General features: G+C 37.4%; 1 protein-coding gene across 5 annotated transcripts in view; it reads left to right on the forward strand.

Annotated features, from left to right (window-relative positions):
• The window catches only part of LOC107219348 (hemicentin-2), a 165,580-nt gene that overhangs the window by 69,257 nt on the left and 68,874 nt on the right, over positions 1-27,449 (forward strand). For all 5 annotated transcript variants that reach the window (XM_046744892.1, XM_046744893.1, XM_046744894.1 and 2 more), the window contains 2 exons: positions 15,647-15,757; positions 23,514-23,741. In XM_046744892.1, coding sequence (XP_046600848.1) covers positions 15,647-15,757; positions 23,514-23,741 — 339 coding nt within the window. The remainder of the gene's footprint in view (positions 1-15,646; positions 15,758-23,513; positions 23,742-27,449) is intronic.

A 27,449-nucleotide genomic window follows, 5' to 3' on the forward strand; every position in this document is an offset into this window, starting at 1 on the left:
CGCACATCAAACGAACCTTGATGCGAAGCGATGGTTCAGACCTTCCACAGAAATTCTGAAAATCGATCAATGACCCAATATTCGATAATAATCTGTCATGACGTACGCATAACGGTCTATTATATTATGATCGTAACTGCAACGGGAACGATGCATTAAATCTGAACCGTTGTTAAAGTTCCGCTCGAAATTCTGAAACCGGAATATCGAATCCGATGATTTATTATATTATCTGATATATGTATTACGATATTGAATCTCATTTGAAATAATAATGCATGAAATTAGAATGGAGTGAAAAAAAAAATTGTTGATTCAATTGAATAAAATTGATCGAAGAAGAAAATAGGGAAAAAAGTTTTTTCGTGATATTTTTCATCACCGCGAAAAGGGAATTTATTTTATTTTAGTTTCAAGTCAGTAATGTGGCCAGAATTAAGTCGCGTAATAAAGTTCTGTATGTAACACAAGAATAATTCGACTTTATTCCCTTGTGACATAATGTACTATTCCAGTTTATATATTTATTTCGAAACTTTTTCATTTCACTAGCAAATTCTGTCAGTTTCAAACATTTTTACTCAGTCATTTTTGAGATCATCGTGGAAATTTGTCGGACAAATGGATGTTTTCCTAAAAACCTGTTTTTCTTCGAATAAAAAATTGATAAAGGTGATGAGAAAAAGAAATAAAAAAATTTTCAAAAAAAAAAGTGGGTCACATCTTATTAGTTTGGTATCTATAAGATGCTTGCACCGCGAACATCCATAATGGAAGACGTTGAGGCGAGTGTCTTCAATTGTAACCGACATGCCCCGTCGTCTCCAATAATATTTTCACCTTGGACTCGTTCACTCGTACATAAGCTTTTCCAGAAGCCAAGAGGCGTAGACGTCAAATACTCGTACAAGTTTTTACAAGCAGTTTTCTCATAAAATCTAAAACAGCGATCTGAAACGTTTATAAAAACCGTCTTCAACGGAACAAAGGAACGGCTGAGAAATCCACTTCCATGGATTCGGTGGAAAAAACTGCTCCTCGACGATATTCGATATTCGTGACGAATCTTGTGTAACTCACACCAGTTTTTTCACTCGGTACGGCAGGACGAAGACCTCGATATATAACTTATAAACTCGCCGGATACTTTGAGGGTGAAAAACCGGCCGTAAACACGTACGTGTACCAAAAGAGAGTGTCGTCAACGCGTTATGGTTCCAAGCTATTCCTGCAGGACTACGTGGTCATCGGGATTCAAGGATGCTTCTGCAGGATGGCTGGCTTCGGGTGTTAAAAGTGTCGGGACTCAGACGGCTTTCAGCCGTTTTCACGACGAGACAGAATTGTATCTCTGACGTGTTCAACATAGAAAATATCACCTTTGACCTCCGCCGTCTGACTTTTCTACCTCGCTCTCTTCTTCGTCTATTTCTCTTTTTTCAAATGTGCCGTCAATTCGTCGTACCCAATTTTTGAATCCTCGTTATAACTGAAAATTGCCATCATTAATTGCTCGTTCCTAAAATCCATATCCCTGTGCTATGATATACAGGGTTAAAAAAGTATGGTGACCCCTGGAAGGTATAGTTCAAGGTCAAATCAACACGTTACCATTTACTGTTAAAAATTAACCAAAATTTAACCATGGGCATTTTTTATATTTTTTTCTTTTTCTTTTTTTTTTTGTGGTTTTGTTTTCACCGAACCGACGAAATTTCTAAAGGTTTCCATACCTTTCACTCACCCTGTACGTATGATATACCTACGGATACGTCGATCAGCAATTGGTAAGGGTCGATCCATTACTCATTCGTTACCCAAAGATGTATGAAAAATATCTGACGTCTCGTTTCGTGATGCCAAAAAGTTAACCCAAAGATCTCTTTCGGACTCACGTCAGAAAATTTCACATCAGATATCTTCTGGGCGTATTTTCGATGACTTTCAATCTTTTAATGTCTGGGAAGAATCCACTAACCATTCAACTTTACAGTCACAGGCAGGTCTGTTTACTTGTGAAATTGAGACTTTTTATAGGAAAAATTATTACATTGGTATCTAATTGTGTGAATTTTGTGCGAAAAATTTCATTTGTTAGAGAGTAACTAGAAGAATTGAGTAAAACAGGCATCGTTAAAAAAAACTGTTTGGATATTGTTGGAATTTCGAAAAACGAGGTACGCGTAAACATTTTGCGCTATCGTCGAACCTTTTTTGGTAATTGCAACGCAAAATCAGTTTGTGAGATTTACTCTACTATTTCGGTTAAACAAGGCTTTAACGTCAATTTATTATTGCGCAAGCATTAAATTTTCGCAACAGTTGCAAGAAAATCTAGCAACAGTGATCGTAATGAGAAAGAATAGCAACGGATACTAGACTTTCCGGTAACAGCTAGAAAACTAATTATCATTTTCTACCTACAACTGTATTTTTCGATTGTGGTGAAAAATAACAATGAAAATAGTCAAGAACTGAGCGGTAAACGGAAATAAAAATTTCTCTCATTGCGAGAAATGTTTGAAAGAAGGTTGGAAAGAGAAGCTCTTTCCTCAGCTTGGTTTCCTGATCCTTCTTATCACCGGCTACTATTATTGATCGTGAGTAAGTGAGAGATAAGCGGGTGGGAGTTGATGTACCGGTTGATATATAACGTCTGAATACTCGGCCGATCTGCGAACCCGGTACGACTTATTCCAGTTTGCTTACTTTCTGTGGGATAAAGAGGAGAAAAGAAAAAAAGAAAGAAAGAAAGAAAGAAAGAAAAAAAACAACTCACGCACGCGATGATCGACAATGCCTATACACTCTGGGAAATAAAGAAAGGGAGAAATGCGGAGGATTGGATGGCTTAAAACGAGGACTGTGGAAACGTCTCGTCCGGAATCGTTGACTCGCGCGGAAAATCAAGCCTATACAAAGGAAGAAAGAGGGAAAAACAGGACGCCGAGATGAGGTGAAAGGAAAATGAAAAGAAAGGAGTGCGGCTTTAATGTTTTGATTGCAGTCACCGCAAGAAATCCTCCCTTCCTTTGTCGCTAATGAATGACCATTCTGTTTGCTTGGCAGCGAAGGATCACATTTATCTATCGCGTATTAGGGATCCAGGAACACAGTCACAGCCTCGCTTTAGTTCATTTTTCACCCGTTATTCGTTCTCAGAATTTATTGTATTCGAAGGAATAATTTCGGAGGATTTCTTATCGCTAGAGATTTGAGAATTGTCAGAAATCAGGAGGTCTCCACGACATCGTTAAATCAGGATTTTCAAATGATATTGTCAATTGTTCGTCGGAATCGATGGATTTTCATGGTACGTTAATCGTTGGCTTCGAACGATTCCGTAACAGCCTTCAAACGAGTCGTCATATTCTCAAAGCGATGAAATATTTCGCTACGACTTTAACGGTGACGCGTTTGATTAACTTCATGACACAACGATATTAATATTACGGATTCTTGTTTAACGCCAGTCATTATTCGCGACGTATTAAAGTCCACTTGGAAACTGACTGACTGACTGGTGACATTTATTCAAAACCGCGTATGATCTCTGAATCCATTTGCAACTTATCACTCCGTTAATTACAAACCCATGAATAGTGAACGAAAGGTGTTGGCCAATTTTTTTTTTAAACGCACCGAGACTTGCTTATTTTATTAACATCAATCCTCCGAGCTGCACGTCTGACTTTAGGTCCAATGTGACCTCAGCGTCTGACGTCGTCGTTGTGAAAAGAGTGACAGAAAAGAGAGAAGAAAAGGAAAACCGTACAGGCAATAAGATTCTCGGGGACTCTGCAAGAAAATATACGAGAATAGAACAGTTTTCCGTTGAGATATTGTTCTGCACATGGGTATATATTGTCTAAAAGTGTCTCCCAATAACTGTGTATGCATGCGCGCGTTCGTGTGTGTGTATATATTTATAACAAATATGCTCGCGATATTTTTTTCTCTGAATTTTCTTTCTCTCTCTCTCTCTCTCTTTCTCTTTCTTGTACTCAAGGTGTATCAATCACTGTCCCATTGCTCCTGGAACGGTGGAAATGGATAGCCACTGTAAATCTAGTCGTGCCAGTTATCCGGTACCACTTTGTTTCCAGTGTCTCGAAATTAGAAGAGGCACACTTTTTTCTCTCACGTCCATTCGTCAAATGTCGTCTGTGTCTCGGTTTCAATCATAACCCGACATTCGCAGTCCATATTTCAATCCCGGGACAAGTTATGAAAGGATTATTTCGTGCATTGAGAATGAATTTTTTTTATACACTCATCATAAAAATAGACGGGAATTGAATGATCTCAAAAATAAGTGCATTTTCTTAACGATCGTCTGACGATGTTTCAAAAGCTCGAGTGATTTTTCAACTAACATGGAAGGTATCCCAAGTATCGATCTTTCCGATTTGATTTCTATTGTGATATATTATGATAGACTAAAAACTAAGCGACAAGGTATTTTTATTTTATTTTTTTTTTTATCTGCCATTAAACATTTGAAAAGGGTGATACCACCCTCGAAAGTAAGGCATGTCACTGGGCGATTTGGCAGTTTCATTTTTTTTTTCTCTGAATTGAAAAAATTGCATTTTTCAATTCTCGTTATGAGAAAACTTATCCAGTAGGATTGGTTTGAAAAATATTATTTTCTTGTGGTCGAAACATATTCGTTACTTTGGAGGATAGTTTCACCCTCTTAAACTGTTTGATGGCAGATCAAAGAAAAAAAAAAAAAATACGTGTCGCTTAATATTTAGTCTACTGCAACGTATTACAAAAGAAATCAAATCGGAGAGATCGACATGCACTGAGAGAAATTTTTATTTCCGATTACCGCTCAATCCTTAACTATTTTCATTTCTTACCACAATCGAAAAATAAAGTTCTAGGTAGAAAATGAAAATTGGTTTTCTAGCTGTTACCAGAAACTCCAGTATCCGTTACTATTCTCTCTCATTACGATCACTGTTGCTAGATTTTCTTGCAACTGTTGCAAAAATTTAATGCTAACGCGCAAGAATAAATTGACGTTAAAGCCTTGTTTAGCTAAAAAAGTAGAGAATGGTTTCTAATTCTCGGAATTTCTCACTAATATGGCCGTTCAAGATCGAAACTTTACCAAACTACGAGAGGCTTTCAAACTGGCAGTTCTTTCCGAGCACCATAATGGCGCGATTTCGAGGCAGAACCAGTCGGAAGGACCTTTCGCCATCTTTGGCGAATCGCCGAAGGGCCGAATCTTGAGTCGATTATTTCACCTCAGTAAGAAGGCTGCGGCGGTACGCGTCCCGAACGTAAACCAGCATTAAACCCGACTATCCCCATTTCTGTCCCATTTCTCGACCATTTCGAAGGCTTCTGCCACCGCAGATAGGAAAGCGGACATTCCCAATGCCCGGCTCTGGTTCCTTGGGGCTAAATTTCGGGGATATTCCATTACTCCTTGGCTATCGTCCCCTCGCCCTAGGCAGGGGGAGGTGGAGGTATTGTAGGTACCTACCTAACCAACCGGCCTTCGGACGTAACATGCGTATTCAACCGCGTGAATTGACCCGCTACGTCTAGGACAATTACTATAGCTCAGGCGTTACGCAACGCGTTGTTCTCCTGCCTTTCCGACGTGCTGAACCCAAATCCCCCATTTCGACGTGATCATTCTCTCAGTTGACGTCAGTTTTTAAACATATTTTGAAAAAATGACCCAACAGAAATTTAACGAAATGATAGACATGGGCGAAAAAGGCTGCTTTGTTCGCAGATCGATGTTTTTGCGAAGGACACGGTGTGTCCTTTACTTCTGAAACCAAAAGTGACGTCAGTTTTGAAATATTATTCAGAAAATCATTTGAATTAGTGATTAAACTTTACCACACAAGGACGAACGAATTATTCATTTTTTTTTTCTTCCTTTCTTTCTAAAACCGAAAATGATCACAATTTTGGAACATGTTTGAGGAAATACTCCAAAACACACTCAAAACTTTACTGAAAAGTTTAAGGTAGAATTTTTTTCCAACCGTAGATGATAATAATCGTGTAAAGAGCAATGTATCTTCTATTCTCAAAATAGAAATACATAAAAAAAACATACGTGCTTTGATGATTCTCCGTAAACGTCAATGTAAAAAGTCGTGTTATTCAATATATTTCAAAATTTACTGGATTCTACTGATAAAATTGAAAAATTGAACCAAAATATAATCGAATTGAACAAGCAAGCACAATTCAACTCGTGCAAGAAACTAATTAAAATTAAATTTTATAAAAAAGGCAATAAAACAAACGAAAACCGATCAAGATTTTGCCGATTACACGTCGATGAATACTTTCAGCGCTGGAAGGGAAGTACAGTTATAGCTTTATGGAAAGCAAACAAGATGTGTGCGTGCGTTTTTTTTTTTATTTTTTTTCCATTTTTCACTTCACAAGTGCTCGGTTATCTTCGGTAGTTTAGAAGTTATCGGCTTCTTAAGTCTGGTAAAAAAGTCGTGAAACAAACCCGCGCCTTTGCGTATATTTTTTATGTCCCTTTACGTCCAGATATAAACTGAAAATGCGTTACACAGATAACAACCATTTCAGACATTCGCCGAGTATAACCATCACACTCGCTTCTTATGGGCGAGAAAACGCGCCATCTTGGTAGAATGTTGCACCGCTGCACCTGGCACTCGGAGCTTAAAGTCCGTTTTCAATTTTATCCTTACTATATCTCGGTATAACTAAAATCAAACAGTCATAAGATCTAACAAAATTAATTTACGAACATGACGGATCGATGGAAACAGACTTTTGCGTTTTTGAATTCATGGGTATTGAACTTTTTTTTCTTTTCTTTTTTTTTTCTTTCTTATCGTCATTGAAGAGATTTTTCAGCAAACTCGAGTTTTGTTTTCTGGAGCTTGAAACGAATCAACACCATTTGAGTTTTTGTAACTTCTATTAAATTTGTCCAATTTTCATAACGATATAAACTTTTCTGCGAATTTTCGCGGTGGCGACGATAAGTCTCTCTCTCTCTTTTTTTTGTCTCTCTCTCTCTCTCTCCCTCTCTCTCTCTCTCGAACCTACGGGATGACACGAAAGTTCAATTATTTTTATCCGAGTTACGGAGTTGGCCATACCGAAGGGATGATGAAACAACGTTTGTTTTGAATTAAGGGAAGTATAAAGTAAATTTGACCACACACTTCATCAAATTAATTTCCAGGTCACATCGCGTGTAATATCTTTCGCGTTGTAGATTTCACAACGTCGGAAAATCGCAGAGCTATATATCATGTATGTATACGTATATACTTGCCTGCCTGCCATTCCTCGAATTTACGATCTGAAACGAATTATTTTTCACTCAGCAATGTAAACAGCTGATACATATTTTCGAAACAGCAAACCAGACCATTTTCACCACACCTTCGTCCACAATGTAGGTTCTCACCTTTCTTCATATTTATTTTCAATTAAACTTCGCCTACCGTTGACGAAATCGAACTTCGTTCCGTTCCCACAGGGAAAAACAAACAAGGAAAAAGAAAACTGAAGTCGGGAATTTTTCGGGAAATATTATCTTGAATCCTGCAGCATGAAGCTATCACCAAAAATTTATTATGGGATATTTGACGGTGGTTAAGGATGTACCATCTCAATCGGAAATGAATCTCATGGACAATATTTAATAATTTGTCATAAGAGAAAGAAAGGAAAACAATCATATGCAACAAAGACGATGAGAAAATTAAATATTATTAATAATAATGGTAAAAATTTATCAAGAAATTGTTGATACGAGACATTGTTCAACAAATTTTCAGGGAACGTTTTCTTTTGCCATGTGAAATGAATTTGTTGATTTTTCTGAATACACGTGAATTTTTAATGAATTTTTTCATTGTTACAAAACTTCTAAATTTTGAATATTGAGGAAAAATTGTGAAATTTGGATACATTTTCGTAAATACAGCCTTTACAAATTTTCGAAAACACAAGTTTCAAAATAATGAAAAAATTCTTTTAAAATTCATTTGCATTCAGAAAAATCAACGAATTTATTTCACATGACAAAAGAAAACATTACTTGAAAATTGGTGAAACAATATTTTCTGTCAACAATTTATTAACTTTGTGGCATTATTATTATTCAAACTTAATTTACTTATCGCCTTTATTGCGGGTTGATTTTTTTTCAGTTATCTCTCTTATCACAAAGTATTCAATATTGTCGAAGATGCTCACTTTTGGTTTATCGTGAGAATGTTTAGCCATTACATTCCTGACAAAGTAAGAAATGTCAACACTTGAGAAGAAAAGGTTCGCGAAAACTATTAATTTCAAAAAGATCTGTGTTTTCCCTTGTTGAGAAACGTTATCATTCGTAGCTTTTGCAATTTCTCCAGATACCATTTTGCCGTTTCCCTTGTGAGCTGTATTTCACCCCACTTGAATACTCCGAACTTCTTTTTAGCCTTGTTGTTTAATTCATCGAAAATTTACTGTCGCCAGTTTTGTAGATACCTACATCGTTTAAACTTTACAATTCTTGGGTCTCATGGGGAAAAGCACAAGTGTTTCTATAATTTTCCCCTATAACGCCGAGTACAAGTATATATGTTACATACGACGATATTATACGGGAGATTTATTCACGCGAAAACTTTGGGAAAAGTTTTTGTCACGGGCGTAATTATTGCTTCATAAAACTATTTACGAGGTTGAATGAGGTTCCTCTGAAACTCTATATCTATATAAAATTTTCGTTATGTGCCACAGCGCTCAAACGTGCGGACAGATTTATTGCCAAAGTTTCTCCATTTGAAACTGTATTCCCTCCAATCGATTCCTTATTCCTTTGCTCAGCGATTCCCTATGCGGATTATAATTCATACCCGTGAATCCCGCATCGTTCGGTAAAAGCGTCACATTTACTAATTATTAAAAAAAAAAAAAAAATTCTCCGTTATTTTTCACTTTTAGAAGGCGTAGAATTTTTTTTTTTCTACCAATTTCTTTCTCCTTTTCTACGAAATTTTTCCGCATTTTAAACAAAAGTCATATCACTGGTAATTATTGTAATAACAATAAGCTGAACCCAGAATTCAACCAAACTGTATGCGGAATTAGATTTTGAGATGAAACGTTGGAGAAAATAATATCCATAATTTTTAAAGGGGTTTAAATTGTTTTGCGATTGAGGGAAATTTTAGGAAACTTTGACGAGTGAAAAGATTCGGTTACTGAACCGGGAAAAAGTAGTAAAATTGGCTGAACGAAATAAAATATAGCACAAAAAGTGGATCGGTTCATTACAAAAAAATACGGAAACTATACAGCATGAATGTTGAAAAATACGAATCCCAATTGATTAAAAATACAATCAAACTTGCATTCAAAGACCCGCGGGTGTGGTTATACCTCGAAAAAAAATCGCCGGAGGATTTAAATTGTGTATCGTGAATGTAACACTGGTGGCAGCGGTGGGATACGATCCCACGGCTACGAAGAGACCATATCCGGAAAACGATATCGAGTATTTAAATTGTCTGTTGAAAATAACATACCATCAAATCGAATCTCGATTCCTCTGTGAGTTAAAAGCGTTGAACGAATTCAAAAGCAATATTTTCATAAAAAGGATAACTAGACGCAATCTTATCAAGCCTTGACGTTTCGTTAAATTACAAATTGCCATCATCGGTTCTATAACTGCAGAAACTAAAATCAGTTATCGGTAGAAAAAATTATGATTCATACTTACAGTGAGTCGTTTTGCTAATTCTAGATAATAATTAGTTATATATTGTTGTTGTTATTATTATTATAACTGTTAAAAAATTAACCACGATAAGCTCAATTGGGACGATTTTTCGGAAAAATGTTAACGTTTTCACCGCTGTAACTCTTTACACGTTAGGCCTACAAAAAAAAGTGTTGTTTGAAGAAGTAAACGTGGAAAGTTACCCTTCTTCAAATTTTTACCAGACACTTTTATCGTAGAATCAACCGTTGTGGACTTATTTTGAGAAAATACATTTTTTTGTACCTTTAATACAAGATGGTGGATCTCCCCCTCCCCCCAAAGTCAAAAATTTGGATTTTTTATCGGGCCCTGAAACTGAATAACTTAAATCAAAATCATCTCTATCCCACCTTTTGTGGGGCAAAGGCCTTTTTTAGTCCCTATTGACTGGGCTGACTCCTACAAAGGCTGTAATTATTATTCCCGAAGACGAGGACTTTATCCACCGAGGATTTGAACGAAAATATACTGAAGAATACTTGATTGATCGAGAATTTGAACGAAAACGTACTAAGAAATACTTTATTCACCTAGAAATTGAACGAAAATATACTGAAAATACTTTATCAAGCGAGGATTTCAACGAAAGTATGCTGAAAATACTTTATTGACCGAGAATTTGAACGAAAATATACTAAAAAAGACTGTATTGACCGAGAATTTGAAAGAAAAAATAGTGAAAAATACTTTATCGAGCGAGGATTTGAAGGAAATTATACCGAAAAATACTATATTCCCTTTCCAATTTCGCGGAAGCAGAGGCGCCGTTTCACCCGCATGAGCGTCTTTCCTCCCTAAGAAAATCCTCGGGGCGGCAAAGGGACTGCGGGTGAATCACCCTGGTGCTCTTGTGTCAGGGAGATAGGGCGGCCAGTAGCACAGAAGCATTTGTCACTGGATCTTCCGCGAGGATGCTCTTCTCCTCAGGACGGATCAGGCCGTTGCCTGGAAGTGATCCTGCCAGGCCGAGAAAAGCTCCGAGTAGTCCTTGGGTCACTCGGGGCGACGATTTCAAGTCCAAGAGGGGTTAACGATTTTCTCTGAGGAATCGTTTTCCCGCAAAATTTGGTGAAATTGTTCGAATGTCCTTTTTAGATCCTTCCCGGGAGTCCCGAGAATTGATTTTAATTCTCCTGCTAGGACGGAATGAATGCTTCTATTCAACGTTTCCGGGGCTACGATATCTCGGAGGTATAAATCAGCGGGTCTTCAACGTGACTACAAAATAATGTAGCAACTAGAACAGAATGAAAATGTTTCTCGAGGGAATATGAAATTCCACATCGGATGCAACCCGGGCATAATAACAAGAGAGCTTAATTAGCTCACAAGATGCAATATTTCAAAGGCTTTCTGCAACGCGGTAAGTCGGATAGAAAAGTAGAGTACTTTTGTTTAACATTAGAAAGTTCCTGGTATGATTTCCAGAGAGAAATTGTTAAATGAAGAAAATATACGTACTGCAATCGCTTTGGAGAATTTATGTCTTGAAGAAATTTTCAAACAACTTTCTTCATAATTCCATGCGATTATGATACAACTTTTAGCGGAACAATAGAAAATGAGAAAATATCACCGTAACAACTTTGTATATGTATACATTATACATCGTACATTGAGCAATAGTTTATTCATCTGACTAAGATTTTTTGCTGAGGGTAAATAATTGGAAATAGGGATATAAAATTCAAAACGAAGCAGCGATTAATCACATTTTCTACGCCGAGTGATTTTTCTTCTTCCGTGTCGAGAAAAAAAATTCCAAACGCGACTTTTCCGAATATCACTGGTCGATAAATATGACTCTTTGCGAATTTGTGGGTGAAACAGTTTTTTTTTTTTTACAACTGATCGAAATCACGAATGGTAAAAATTGAGAAAAAAAAAAACTGATTTCATCTACCCGCAATTTGTACATATTTTTACGTAAAGACGGTAAGCCAGAGATGAAATTTAATAGATTTTGGGTGAAGTTAGAGCTTTCAAACTTTCGAGTAATCGTATAACTTGGACCGAACCGCATCAACGCTTGATTTATGCAAACTCGGCGAAGATGAGCGCACTTTAGTTGAAGTTAGCTCAACATGTTTCGGATGGTAAGTAAATTCGATTGGTACTTTGGGACCGTATCGATCGGTTGTCGTCTCACAGTTGTTTCCGTAACAATTAATACCGACAACAATGGCCGTGTGATAAAATTTAATAACCATACAGTACCGTATTGAGTATACATAAAAGTATGAGTAAAAAATTTTTTATCGAAAAATTTGGGAACGCGAAGGATACTCTGGGATTTTTTACTACACTATATATGCTTGATTCGAGATTACTTTGGTGGTTATAATAATAACTGGTCAATTCTCTTAGTAGTCATATTTACTGCTGAAATAACAATACCTGTCGGCTTTTACGGTCAATTAATGGGAACAGATTAAAACACTTTAACAAAAGAGAGGGAAAATCCGCCATGAATCAGGCTAGGAAACTGTTAGCGAGCCGTTTACACGTTCAAACCTTGCCAGATACGCGGGCTAAAGGAAATAAATCTAATCAACCACTAATCGTGGTTTTCCTTAACTTGACTTAACGAGATGCCGTAGCCTGACAACATTATTCTCTGGTAATATAGGAGGCTGGATCCTATTAGCAATATGTTTTCAACTGCGAACCGTTCTCCTTTATACACCGAACACCAGCCAGCAACATCGCAACTGGAATTTTAATTATTCGAAACAAGAGAAAACGTTACGTTACGGGAAATGATATCCTGGATGTGCTGTAAAATTTCATACTTTGATAACACAGGTCTGCAACCAAAAAAACTGCACGGATCTTTTTTTTTACATCGTTTCTTACAGATTTTTAGTCACTGCAACCGGGCAAACTACTCTAAAAATTATATCAAGTAGGGTTTTTCCTTGAACTCGTGTTCGTAGTTTCATTCAGAGTGAAACTAACGTTAACCTTGAGATGTGGTATCCTGTTATTGATTTCAAAAATCCTATGCAAAAGTGATTTCTTACTTCCGTTTAGTATGTATTAGAGTGAGACTTGAAAATAAATACAAACAGGGAAACAGAAAATGGAAAGCGAAAAGAATGAGCACAGAAAAGAATGTTAAGTACATTTCATGAAGCGATTGTTTGTTTAATTTTATAAGAAACATTGTTTGGTTCATTGTAATGAAATGGTAGTTTTTTTCATTATTGTTACGTGTTTTTTATGCAAACACCTTGTATTTTGAAAAAATAATTCACGCGATGGAAGGAAATGGAAGTAATTTTTGGATTCAGCACAATGGTGAACGTAATGTTTACCAAAAACATCCCACGCAGCTGAAGTGAAATACATTTTTCCAGACCTACGTAATTTCTCATCCGTTACAACAAACTCCTCGAGTCAAACTTGAAATTAACACTGAGCCTGATTCCAGCGCACGGAACATATTACACTTCCATCATATCGTAATCTTCAATGTCAATTTATTGAACAAACTAGGCGATATTGGACACCGCGATTAAGCTCAATATAATTGATTGAAATACTGTTACCCTTATCAGATTTAAGCTTTGGCTTAAATTATACCTTGAGCGGTGAACTAAGCTGGGTATAATTCAATTCGGTTGCCGGAAACGTTTCATCCGTGGCAGCGGTGGGATAGAAACAAAGCAATTTTCTTTTGTTTTTAACGACTACTGGATCAATTTCAGTCGATGAAGATAAAACTAGTTTTTCTCGTCACAGATATGAATTCGAGGATATGGGTTTTGTGGTTCGAAAACTTCATAAACACGCACAGAGAGAGGGGAAAATACGATGCTCCGAAACAATTCAAGGATGGTGAAGAGAGCGAGGAGAAGAAATGCGGAATCCTTTCATTCAGTCATAGTGCTTTGACCCAGAGCAATAGAAAAATAGATTCCCCGGACTGTCGGACCGCTGTGTCGCGTCCGGTGTATCACGCAGAGTCTCATAAACATGCCGGCAATCCGAAGTTGGCTCGGTCCTGACTCCCAAACCCCGCCGGATTCCTCCGAGAAAACAAGATCAAAAATATCCTACCACCCTTTACCCCCTGAGGATCCCTCGGTTATCCTCCACTGTTAGCTGCTACTAGCAAAGTGCTGCAGTTTTCGTCGTAGTATCGCTTTGGCAGGGAATTGATTCCGCTCGGGTAAAACCATGCCAAGTGATTCGAAAAGGAGGAGAAAAATGTTCGCTGATTTTTCTACCGAGAGAAAATTGAAAACCTAATTTTTCCACGATTTAATCACGTCTGTGAATGTTTCAAAATTCTTGTATACCAAGTTGAAATTTGATCAAACATTATCTCGAAATCTCGTTATTACATTTACGTTTTTTCGATTTTGGAAAAATTATATCTAATAAAAAAAAGAAAAAAAAAAACAAACAAATGCCGGCTTAAGGGAGAGATCAACTTTTTTTTTTTCTTGGTTAAATTAGTCACGTTTTTTTCTTATTTTCTTAGTGAAAAAACTATACAACGGATCAATGCGAAATTTGGCATGTGGATTTATTCATCTCTCATCTATTCGGAAATAGATTAGAAATCATTTTCCATCATCCTTCCAAAAATACGCTTTCCACCCCCCTCGACCTGCGATGATCCCCAGTTGACGCTGTGCATGATTTGAGTCTTCTCATTAATCCTGCAACGAAAACCCAAGAACAAAATAGTTTACACACGTGTAGCTATCGTTTGACGAAAAAAAAGCAACACGTTGCATGTGTTTTTAATTTTTTACAAAAAGATCGATCCATTTTTTTTTTTTTTTTTGGATCAATCGATATTTTCAATTCAAAACATCATTGTGAGTAGATAAGAAATGAATAAATCCACATGGCAAAGTTTGCATTCATCCGTTGCGTAATTTCTTCACCAGAAAATAGAGAGACAAAAAAGACAAGCTTAGCGAAAGCAAAAGGAAATCACGTCCTTGATTATTCGCGAAATTCAAAACACGTGTGATATTTTTGGTAGTTCAAGTTTTTAGTACAGAACTGAGATTAAATATTGGAAAAAATGTTTTAAAAAAATTTAGTGAAATTTAAAAAGCCTTGACTTGAATTTCTGACCAACGGAAATATTCATCTTTTGAATGTTGTACAGTTTTCAACTAGTCATGGGATTCAATCTATGCGGATATTACAAGTCACAGTTTTCCGAACCACAATCCTGGCGGAAAACTCTTGGAGAAATTCTTTTGCAGCTCGTTGTTCAGGGGAGCAAGAAGCATGTCGAGAATCACGTAGGTGGGAAGTGGCATCCTATCCATTCGCCCTACAGATATTTCCGCGCATTCTATAACGTTTGGAATTCCTCTAGGGAGCCAATACTTGGATAGATCGAACGCTCATGGACGTTGTGAGGCAAACTATTTGCGATTCAAAATCGCGGAGTGCAGTGTTTTCACTAGAAAAAGTAGCCCAAGATTTCCGGAAGGAAAGTTTTTGCCCGCTGTCACGAATCGTCGCGGTGCTTTTCATTTTTATACTTACATTTGAAGAAAAACTGTCCGCAATGCGAATTCAGCGTCACGAAAATAGTCGTGGAAGTTTCAGCTTCTCGAATTCCGATGACTTATTTGGAATCACGAAAGCTCGGCGATGTGTGAATATTTTTTTGTAATTCTAATTCAGGTGAAGAAGACACTTGTGATTTTTTTATTTTTTTTGTGACAATCTAATTTTATATCGACGATTCACGAATCTGGCTTTCATCACTGGAGGGTGTAGAATTATTTTCAATCATGATTGCACATCGATCCTGATTTCGAAAATCACTATATAAATTCGGATATCATTTTTTTTTTTTTCTTTTTGTTTCAGTTCCACCGTCGAAGCCGATAATCTACGATGCGAAGAGACGTGACATGAGCAAGCTACTCGAGGCTTACGCGGAGGGCGCTAATCTGACTCTGGTCTGCGAAGTTCACGGAGGTAAGGAAGCGTTTTTTTTTTTTTATTCTTCCCCTCTTATCACGAATTTTCGTCCTTGGAGAATAAATCCCTATCCAAATTAAAAGGGGAGGGGGTGTTACTGCTTGGAAGATCTAAAATCATACCCATTTGTAGGAGTTTTTTTCTTTAAAGAAAATGAAAACATTTGAATGTACAAAGAGATGAAAAAAACTTTTGAACATAAGTATGAACTTGGATTTAAAAAAAATCCATACCGAGTGATAGACGATTAGTGGTGTGAAAAAAGGATGTACGAATTGATAAATTGATTTATAAAACGGCTTGGAGATTATTCCGAGAACCTTGAAGCGAAGGATTTCAGGCATCACAGAGTCACGGAGTATTGCCACTAATTACTCAAGCGGGTAATTATGCCCGAGGCGCCATTAGTGGAAATGCCAGCTGCCGGGATGTGGGAGGTGGCAGAGCGTTTCGATAGATGTTTCGATGCTCCTGGCTCAGAGGGATGAAAATAATCGGGGCGAAGCCCAGGCTGGTATTTTCAAAAGCCATTTATGTGAGAGCTAAGGAATCCGTCACACTCGATCAATTTACTCGTACAATAATTTCATATTTTTAACCTTTGTATTCACGCGTCAGTTGCCGTAACTAATAACAAAGAGTGCTCTTATGGTCGCTGTGCGGTGCAGCGAGTGACATTCGTGTCAGTATTTTCCGGAGACACGGGATGAATGAAAAAGAAGAAAAAGAATTTTAAAAAAATGTTCTCTCGTCGATATTCGAGCAACAGAATAGAAGCAACAAGAATTTTTCGATTATGCCACGTTTTTATTCCTAACCGAAGTCATCCGTCGGGTTGATCGAGGTTTTATCATAAACGAAATATCATCGAGTCATTCTGTATGGAAATTCATTCGAGTTGGGTTAAATTATTCGATTACACTTACATATTTCCTTATAAATGATTCAAGATCGTTGAGAGATTATTCGCTATGCATAGACGTGCACTGATTACAATTACGATGGTCATAAATTGATAACAATGATTACAGGGATTATAGAAAGTTTGCAAAGACTACAAACGATTACAGAGATTGCAAAAAAAAAAAAAAATGAAAATTACACGCATTGCAAATATTACAAAGATTACTGGAGATTAAAAATATCACATATGATTGTAAAGAGATTACAGAAAAGATAACAAAGAATATATCGAAGATTTGAGCGAATACTGAAGAGTTCAAGGAACACAAAAGATTACAAATAATACGTCAGATTATAGCGTACCTTTGTACAACAGATTACGAAATTAAGTAAACTCTTGAAGATCGTCAAAAGTTATTGTTGATCTTCCGCAACAGTTCATAACAATTTTTGAATCTGCAAACTCGATTCAAGTCACGTTGAAGTCATTCATCCGTAGGCACGTAAAGTTATTCAAAGTCGTTCAACATTACCTGACATTTTCAGTACTAATTGAAATTTGTACAGTTTTCCAACGTTTTATAAACGTTTGAAACATTAAAAAATGATTACATCGTTTTGTCAAGTGATTTCCAATGGTTTCGCATAATATTTTCGTCAGGCGTAAATGTCGATCGATGGAGTAAAAAAAAACAAAGAAAAAAAAAAAAAAAACACGGAACTAATTGAACAACAAGAAGTCGTTGAAAACTTTTCTCATTTTTCTCTCAAACCTTTTGAAAACGCATTAACTATTCTTCAAGGTTTGGTTCGAGATAATTTTCTGACGTTAATGATTCACGATTGAGTTCATATTGAATTGTCGTGTTAAAAATTCAGCAATTACTCACACGGGAGCGTAATTAAACTTATAAGTTAATTAAACGGACTCATTACGAACGGTATGCACATTTTTTTTTTCTTCGATCATTGTGCGTAGTATTCAAAAAGTTAAAAACAATATGAATATATTATTGTATGGTGTAATAACTGATTATCCTTTTCTAATATTATTCCAAGTGTTTGAGTTTATTTCATATTTTCGTTTTCTTTCATAAATGCAGAGTAACGATTGCGCGATGATGATGATGATGATGATGATGATGATAATACTTCAAGTCGAGTTTTTATCCTTCGCGAATGATCGAGTACTTTTTTCTTTATGAGCGTCAAATATTTTACCACTCTGTTGAATAATCGATCTAACTATTTGAAAAAAAAATTAAAAAAAAATAATCGAACCTATGAATTTAGAGAAAAATGCAATTTGAAGTGTTCAATTATATTGTATAATTAAAACGTGTCGAGGGCCAGCGTGTTTTCATTAATTTCGCGTAACTGCGTTAAGCGTTGGTTAAATTATGACTAAAATCGTAACGATTCTTGTCAGGAAAACAAAGCGAAGCTGCGACGACTGACTTCGTTACCTCATGCTGACGAGGTGGGAATTTTCCGTAACGTTACAGAGAATCCTGTGGTAAAGTTTTGCGCGTGTTTCATCGCGGGGTACGTAACGAAGCTTTGCGAATTGCATCGTGGCACGAGCATACATGCATGCATGTGTATAATAAGCGGAGAGGCATGCCAGGCGTCATTTCCACCGGTTGCCTTGCCGCATCATCTGCATTTGCAAATTCGCAAACGCGTTTAAAACTCCGACGTGCATTGTGTTGCCCGGATTGTCAGAGGTTGTATAACAAACCCGAGACAAATTCGTGCACCCATTAGCGTCGTTCAACTTCAGACCTAAGAGACAAAGTCTCGCTTCGGTATCCAAACTCGAACGAGCATTTTGCACTTTACCCAAAACTAACCTGTCGAATCTATGGTCTTGAAAGGACCTGTTTATTGAGAAAAAAATTCTCCCGTTTGGTAAAATTTTTAGATCAGTATTAAAAGGTGTCGCTGGACATTTCAAATTTTCCATTTAAACAACGGGCAAGGAATTTTTTTTTCGGTAAAAATGATATAACTTTTGAACCGTTTGAGATGAAAAAAATTTCAAGGCATGTCCTTGTAGGGCATTAAATTCTGTGAAAAAGAAGACCCGCGAGTTGATTTTCTAGACTCAAAAAATATGCAGTTTTAGGGTTCTACACAATTGTCTATAGTATTATAAAGTAAAAAAAATGAAATGCATTATGCGTTCCTGTATTTATTGACTTTCAATACCGTCAAACATCACTCTTTAAAATGATAAATATGAAGAATTATTTTTTCTTCATGTAAATAAATATGTGTGATAAATTGGCAACGCTGATCATCGTACCGAAATAACCAGACAAACAAAAGTATTTGTCACTTAATTTTTCCAGTAATGATTTGCAAAATCTATTAGTAATTTTAGTAATTTTTTTTTGTGCATTTGAGTATGTAATTCTAGTTGATTGCCCTGGACATGATTGGAGTCTGATTAACTGTTCCTTTTTTCTGAATTTCAATTTCATTCATGCCAATGCAAATATTCTTCAGCAATTTTCAATCATTTTTATTCCCATTCTTCTACGGATTATATTTTAGAAAATTTCATTGTAAAATGAGAATTTTGCTTCTCTATTATTGATCTACGACACCGAAAAACTTTATCATGTATTATTATACTCCGTAGGTCGAGAAGCCTTTCTTACATTCTTCCGGTCAACCTTCCACCACCCCCGAATGCAAATTAGCGTCAGACTCGAGGGTGCGATCACCCTTCAAGTCCGGTTTCGACCGATATGTTAAGAGTCCCGTGAAATCCCGAGGGTGCTATGAAAGTCTCTCCTAATCTCATTTCATCTCATCAAGTTTCATTAACTACCCGGGTCAGCCATCGTGTATATGTAAAATCGCGCGAAATACTCTGAAATTTGTTGCTCCGAAAATTGTTACGGAGCCGTGTAAAATCGGCGAGCTAAAGGAGTCTCTGTGAACGATGTTATTCTTGAAAACATGCGAATGAAATTACCGTCAGCTTGTATGAATTTTCCGAACGACTGGTGAAAGCAAACGAAATTTTGTTGAATATCTTGTGAAATACCACAGAACTTCAAAGCAAGATTGTGACAATTTTACAGCATCAATCAAACTTTATTGGACTTGTAAAGTTTGTCGATGTCTAAGCAAAACTCGTTGATTACCTTTTTTGAATAATCCTAAAATCTTACGAAATCCTTGTAAAAATTATTCGGAAAAAATTCGACACTTGAATGAAATTTCATTGAGCTTAGGATATTTTTGAAATTCGTCGAATGCCAGGAAATTTGAAGCATGAGATATTATGCGGCATTCCTATCCTATATACGAGAATAAGAGAAGAACAAGAGTGCTAAAATATTTTACAGATGAATAACTTATGTAGAGATGAAACTTTAAACTAAAATGTAAGTCCAGGAAAGAAAAGGTCATAAAACACATGTCAATTAAACTTTTCCGAAATTACTGTCCAACTACCTTAACGAAGTAATAATAAATTGTGCGATCATTAAGTCGGAGATTATTTCCGCGGTCTCATATTTCCCGCAAATGCGAGAGAAAAATGCTGCTTTTTTCCCGCATAAGAGGAAAAAAATTTACAAGGGAATAATGTGCGATTTTCATCCCGCTTTTCACACTTCGCGAAATTTTTAGTTTCCGTTACCGTTCAGTCCTTGATTATTTTCATTTTTTACCACAATCGAAAAATATAGTTAGTATAAAAGAAAGTAAAATTTTTGGTCGACTCGGGGGTAAAAGCAACAAGTTTCGACACTGATGATGTTGAAATTTCAACGACACGTCAAACTGGCTGCAGTTCAGATTCGGATAGATGGGATCCATGCGAATGGATAGGTCCTCATTTTGAGGTGATAATTAACGAGGGGGCGGGAAAGCAGACGGTTACCGCGTTCCTGGTTGCCGTCGAAACTGACGAATCCCTGCTGTTCATACAGGACCGAAAGCTGCGCTAACGTAACGCGATGCAGCTGCAGCAGCAAACTCTACCTTGTCGTTCATCCTAATTACACTCGGAATACTCTGGCTGTTTTAATGAGCAACGTTCACGCGATAATGTTTACCTACGCTCGAAACTGAACCACCCGCATCTCAGATTCTGCTGGTAGTTTAAGGGCTAACGCAACTCTAACGGCCGAAAAAAAGGGCCCAAAGATGACGATTTGTTTTAAGAGTATGGAAAAAGGAATAGGATTTATTTTCAGACGGTTTTTTCAACGCGTATTGAAGTACGAGGAAAAGAAAAATTTATTGCCATTTTGTTGCAAAATTTCAGCGACAGAGCCAATCTTTGAAATCGCTTTATTTTTAAACGGATTTCTCGTAAGGTATAAAATCTGGCACAAAAAACTAAAAAATCTTATAAATTACATACTGTTGCCTGTGGAACTGCGTAGGGATTTTTTTTTTTTTTTTTATTTCATCAAATTTTATAGAAATGTCGAATGTTTGAAAAATTGAATCTATTTTTGACCAAATAATAAACATTAAATAGAAAAGCTTTTTATTATAGAACCAGCAGGATATTTTTTTTTTTTGTTTTACCCCCTAAAATATTGTTTAAGCCAAAAGTAAAAAAATATCAAATTTTCCAAAATTCTAAAGTAGCGTTACCCCTTAATTGACACTGAGATTGTTTCATTTTCTTATGATGTTTTTTGAATCGAGCTTTTCTCACGGATCAGTACAGAATTTTCTGCCTCGTTTTATCTTACTGTCCAGCAAATACGTCAAAGTATCTCATTTCGCGAAAAATCAACTCTCCACATCCTGTCGTCTATTATACCATCTATCTGCCTTCGGATGAATCGATGTCGGGAATTCGTCGAAGAGTCGAAGATATTGCCGGAGATCAAAGCGAACAGCTGAAGAGCAGGCATTACTCAACGAAGGAGGAGATCGCATCGTGGAAGGATTTTAAGAGATTGAATTCGATGATCCATTTCCTCTTGTTATAAAGCTTGAAATTCCACATCTTTGGCTTTGAAGTCCCTTTTCCCGGTATCTCGTATATTACCATACCAACGTCGTATCCAGACGATGAAATATCAAATTCGAACAGTTTGTATCCTTCGTCTCTTCGGTTTTGGAAATAAAATCCTTTGCGAAATGATAAAAAAAAAAAAAAAAGAAATAAACGAAGTAAAACTCGAGTATAAATTTCATCGCTGAAATATGCTTCCGGAATTTCCCGAGTTCTCATACGACTCGGTATGCGGTGGTCCAAGTCGGTGGAAACTGATTCTCTCATTCCGTACGCGATTAATGGACTCGTTGGTTCGTGCGCTCAGCGGCAGGACGAGACAATCAGAGAGCATTCCTGCAGGATGCTTGAATTCGAGGTGATCACCAGACCGTGGTAATGCACCGGAGACAGAATATATAATTTGCCGGAAGATAACGCTCGACGCTTCGTCCACTCATTTTCCCATGCAAGGTATCCATGGGCGGTTCAACCTATTATGCCACGATCAACTCATCCCGCCTGCATCCTACGGACGAACCGCATAATGCGGAACCATACCCGAATGTTGTACGAAAATCCGAACGGCATTACACTGAGAAACGTTTCATTTGTCGTGGTAACTAGGAAAATTGAGTAAAACAGGTATCGTTGAAAAAACTGTTTGAATGTTGCTGAAATTACGAAAAATGAGGTACGCGTAACTATTTCGCGCTATTGTCGATCCTTTTTTTGGTTATTGCAACGCAAAATCAGTTTCCGAGGTTTACTCTACTTTTTTAGCTAAACAAGGCTACAACGTCAATTTATTCTTGCGCGAGCATTAAATTTTCGTAACAGTTGCAAGAAAATACAGCAACAGTGATCGTAATGAGAAAGAATAGTAACGGATACTGGAGTTTCTGGTAACAGCTGGAAAACTAATTTTCATTATCTAACTAAAATGATATTTTTCGATTTTGGTAAAAAATGAAAATAGTCAAGGACTGAGCGGTAACCGGAAATAAAAATTTCTCTCAGTGTACGGACGGATGAACAATTTAATAAATCCACGGCAAGACGTTGCGTGAATTCTTGCGTTGAGACGTTACCTCGGATGGTGAAAACCCTGCACATTGCATTCAAAGTGTAACGAATCACTTCGTAGTTAATTCATTTCATCGAAACTCATCGAATTCACGTTAGGTAGAATAGTTCCCTTTCAGGAACCCACCGTAACGGTAAAGGGATCCTTTCATGTGACGATTTTATTCAAGTGGCAACTGTTGGCACGTCAAGGTTTTCAACATGAAATATAGTCCATTCCTGTCGCTAGGTCAGAGTACTCTGAATACTCGCGGTCTGCGAGTAGCTACCAGATGTAACCACTTGGCAGTTGGTCTTTGGAGGATGATATTCGTTCTTTGTCCTGGTTAGAAGAAAAAAGTAGTCTGACGAATGATATATATGCTGTGAAAATACTGAACATTACGGGTCGGGATGTCATTTTTAGAAGAGTATTTTTCTTCCACCAGCTCGATGTTGTCGGAAAATGGAAATTCGTAACCAGATGCACGGTTGGAGTTGTGTTTGTTCCATTACTGCGTTTTTGTAACGAGCATAAATTACATGTACGTACGATGTACCAAGAATTCTGACTCTTGATACATGTACCTGCCCTCGTTGTTATCTCCTAACGAAGAGATGAGCTCAAAATATTACGATGCCAGTTTGTTCAGTAATTTTCAATTCCTAATGCCAATTAATATTCAACGATACTTTCCACTCAACGGGATTGAGTTAAGGATAAAACATCGAGTCTCTTTTAATTTTCTGCGAGTGTACTTTGGTCTGGGAACGATTGAATCATGAGTGTGGGTATGTTTTTTGTTGCAGGAAGACCGCGACCAAGCGTTGCGTGGTATCTCGAATCAAAAATGATAGACGCTTCGTACGAAGTGCGAGAAAGCCATGGGTCGAAAGGTGAGAGTTCGACCTTGACCACCAATCGCGTGACCCTTGAACGACTTACGAGGAGGCATCACCACGCCAGATTGGCCTGCAGAGCGACTAACACAGCTCTGGCAAGTCCGCCGACAACTACGGTCATCATTGAGCTGAACAGTGAGTATAAGCAATCATCTTACTCGATGAATGGAACGCTAAGGAAATCAGTGTCCAAACGGTGACTTGAATTCAATGTTCAGGATGCGTGTGTTTGATATGAGAAATACGAAGACTTGTTTTCGAAGGTGACTTTTTTCCCGAGGAGATATTCAGTTGTTGGAGCTGCAAACCATTTTGGAATCCAGCCACTTTAACATCGCTCGAAATCACTTGCGTCGGCTAAAATCACTCCACGTTGAATAACTTGAAATCGCATAAAATCGCATGAAAACCGTTGAATTTATTTGAAATCGTTTCAATCATTGCAATCGCTTGTCACCCGATCTATGCGTGAATACCTCGTCGCTTTATCCGTTGGTCTGGGTCGACTTGACTGGTAAATTTCGCGAAAACGTTCCCCGAACTGAAAACTAGACTGCTGTTCGGATTTCTTTATACTTCGTTGACGTTTCTCGACGACGACGACGTTTAATCCTCGTTTAAATACAACTTTGCGGATGAATAATAATAACCGCAAATGCGCGTCTCTCGACGCTGCAGGTCTGGAGGGTAACAGAAGTATTGAGTGAACCTTACCACGCGAGGTTAACGGACTCTCGCAATAATCTCTTCGTTCCGTACGTCTCATGGTTAACCAGTAGGTGTATAAGTGCACGGAATTGAAATTCTTGGCATTAACTTGGAGGAAGAAAAATAATGTTGGAAGGAAATTCTGCGAATGGATGTATACGGCATGAAAATTCGATTAAAGACCGTTTCATGCAATTTCAACTCCTGTTCGTGAAGGTCTCACCATGAATATCCACGGTGTAGAGGTTATGCTCGAAGTCGTCTTTCCTTCGGTTACAGAAAAAATGTCTTGATTAATCGGATACGATATTTTTCATATCCCAAGTTTCCATGCTGCTGCTTTTTTCCTTATCTAGTAGTTTTACTACTCTTAGTACCACGAATTGACCATCCTTCAATTAATTTGACCTACCATTGGGTACAAAGAATAGTCGAATCACATTTCTCGGTTCTTCTTTTACTCCGGATTTAAATTTCCCCAGTCGTACCAATTTCGTGATCTGTACTTTTAGTGATTGTACGATATAGACGTATAATGAGAAGCTTTTCTGTGTTCACTGTTAACGGCCAACTATTCTCAGGGATTCAATTATGTAATTTCACATTTTCCACCCTACAAACATTCTGACTGGTTGATTAAACCTTGCAAACCGATCAGAAGGCCCGGATGATGGAAAATGTGAAAAATGAAATTACGTAACGTCATCCATGGTCATATTTTCGACATCCAATTGGATCATTTTCCTCATCAAAACTGGACACGTGGTGTATAATGGTGGTCGATCCAACTGATTTGGTATTAGTTTCGGAACTTTGCGTGTATTAAATTTCAACGTCGCTGTCAGTTTGAGGATAGACTGTACATCTATGGTACAGTCGATACAGAGAAGAGGGTTAATGAAAGCCTAGATTGACATGATTGAACCCCCATCCAAATCAATTGCGCGTTCTGAGGTAAAGGGCCGAGGGACTAATTCCTCCTGGTAGACAATCGGCGGAAGGAGAGAAAGCTACTTTATACCCATAGATCGTAGAATTCTATTATATTAGTTAACGTTTATACGTACTCAGGAGTGGGCGAAGGAGGAGGGGGAGGGGGGAGGTTTAATTCGATATCGTTGGTAGTCCAGAACAGTTCGGACGATTCTCTGTAATTCCGTGAACGCCGTGACTCATTATCGGCGAAATTTGGGAAAATTATCGAATCGAAGGACCGAACAAAGCTCCGCAAATTCGGCTCTTCCGTCCCGTGAAATGGGATTAGAAGCAACTTCTCTCCGTTGAATTTCAACGCTCTCTGCCGGAGGATGGTATCGTTACATGGGGCTGTTTGAAATTTTGGTGAAAAAATATCGGCTGCGCGTATCATCGGATCCGTTAAAATTTCATTACACATCATATTAATTCATAATTAATGACGTGTGAGGATATTCGAAGCTTTTTATCGAGTATCGGTGTTTGCGTAAAAATTAGTTTTGTATGGCTTCAACGACGCGTGACGCGTCGTTCACCCTCGAGGGTGAAGGAAAACCGACTCGCTGTACAACTTTCTAGAATCTCCAGTCGGAGGGGTGCATGGCGTAACGAAGTCTTAATTAAAACTTGGAACTATTAATTGCTCCGGCACTCGTTCCGAATAGAAGATCAAGTAATTAGTCGAGGTTACCTGAAATCCCGTTGTATCGCGGAACTACGTCGTGAATCCCACGTCACTGTCAACTCCCTCTTTACGTATTATACGACGTCTTGATGATACTCGGAAATTATATCGGATTTCAAGGTGCAAATTTCTCGAATTTAAGGGGTAACTCCACGATGAGAGAAATTTTTAGTTCCGGTTACCGCTCGGTCCTTGACTGTTTTCATTTTTTACCACAATCGAGAAATATAGTTCCAGGTACAAAATGAAAATCAGTTTTCTAGCTGTCACCGGAAAGTCTGGTATCCGTTACTATTCTTTCCCGTTACGATCGCTGTTGCTATATTTTCTTGCAACCGTTTTTCGTAATTCCAACAATATTCAAACACGTTTTACTCAATTTTTCTAGTTACTGTAACGAATGAAATTTTTCTCATCGCACTCGAACGGCCGAAAAAAAGGCCTAACTTTGACGATTTATTTTAGTAGTATCGAAAAAGGGACAGAATTTGTTTTCAGAGGGTTTATTTAACGCGTATTGAAGCATGAGAAAAAAAATTATTATATTATCATTTTCATACAAAATGGCGGTGTCGAACCGTCTTTTTTTAAAACTCTTACATGGGCGAACGGATTTCTCGTAAAATATAAAACTTGGAACAGAAAACGAAAAAAATTTATACTCTATATATCAAATTTCGTAGAAATTGTGCGCTTTTGAAAAAGTGCATTTATTTCTGACCAATAAATAAGCGGTAAATTGTCGATAAAAGAAAGAGATTGCATTAAATTAAAAAGAAAAAACGACTACGCACTTTCATAAAGAATGTAATTGCGAAGTTACTGTCAAAATTTCAAATCGATCCACGCAACGGTGTTCGAGTAATCTGTCCTTCCAGTTTGAAAAAAGTGATTTAGAAAAATATGGGTTCAAGTCTTACGAGGCAATATTGAGAATTATTTTGGCTATGTCTAGGTAAAAAACTGCGTTGTTCTTTTGTCTGTCAGGTAACGTTTTCCGCTGATCCGATTTTCGCGCGTACGCGTATCTGTTTCGAGGTTTTTACTTTCGTAGTTTTTCTTTCCTTCTTACCGTTTTTTTTTTTTTTTTTTTTTCTGTTTTATTTCTTCATATTTCACCCCGCAAAACAAACCAATTGTAACAGCTTTCCACGCGTACGCGAACCATGTATTACCAGTGAACGAAATTCTCTCCCTCTATGAAGTGAATTTCGAGATAACTTCAACGGTGCCGGATTTCAACGAACGATCCTCGCCGAGTGTCAAAATAATGAAATAATTTTCAATATACGAGAGCAAAACCGGGCGAATGGATGGCGCGAAAATTTGTTTGCAACGTAAAAAACAAAAGGAAAAAGAAAGAAAAATACCGAACTGCAGTCGCGTTGAACCCATTGCTTTGCACCTCGAGAGGGAATCCACGCTTCGGTATTAAATTGGTACATTTTTAGCCGGCTATTGAGCCTCGCAACGAA

Source organism: Neodiprion lecontei, chromosome 7 (genome assembly GCF_021901455.1).
Source record: "Neodiprion lecontei isolate iyNeoLeco1 chromosome 7, iyNeoLeco1.1, whole genome shotgun sequence".
In the NCBI taxonomy this organism is placed as follows: domain Eukaryota; kingdom Metazoa; phylum Arthropoda; class Insecta; order Hymenoptera; family Diprionidae; genus Neodiprion; species Neodiprion lecontei.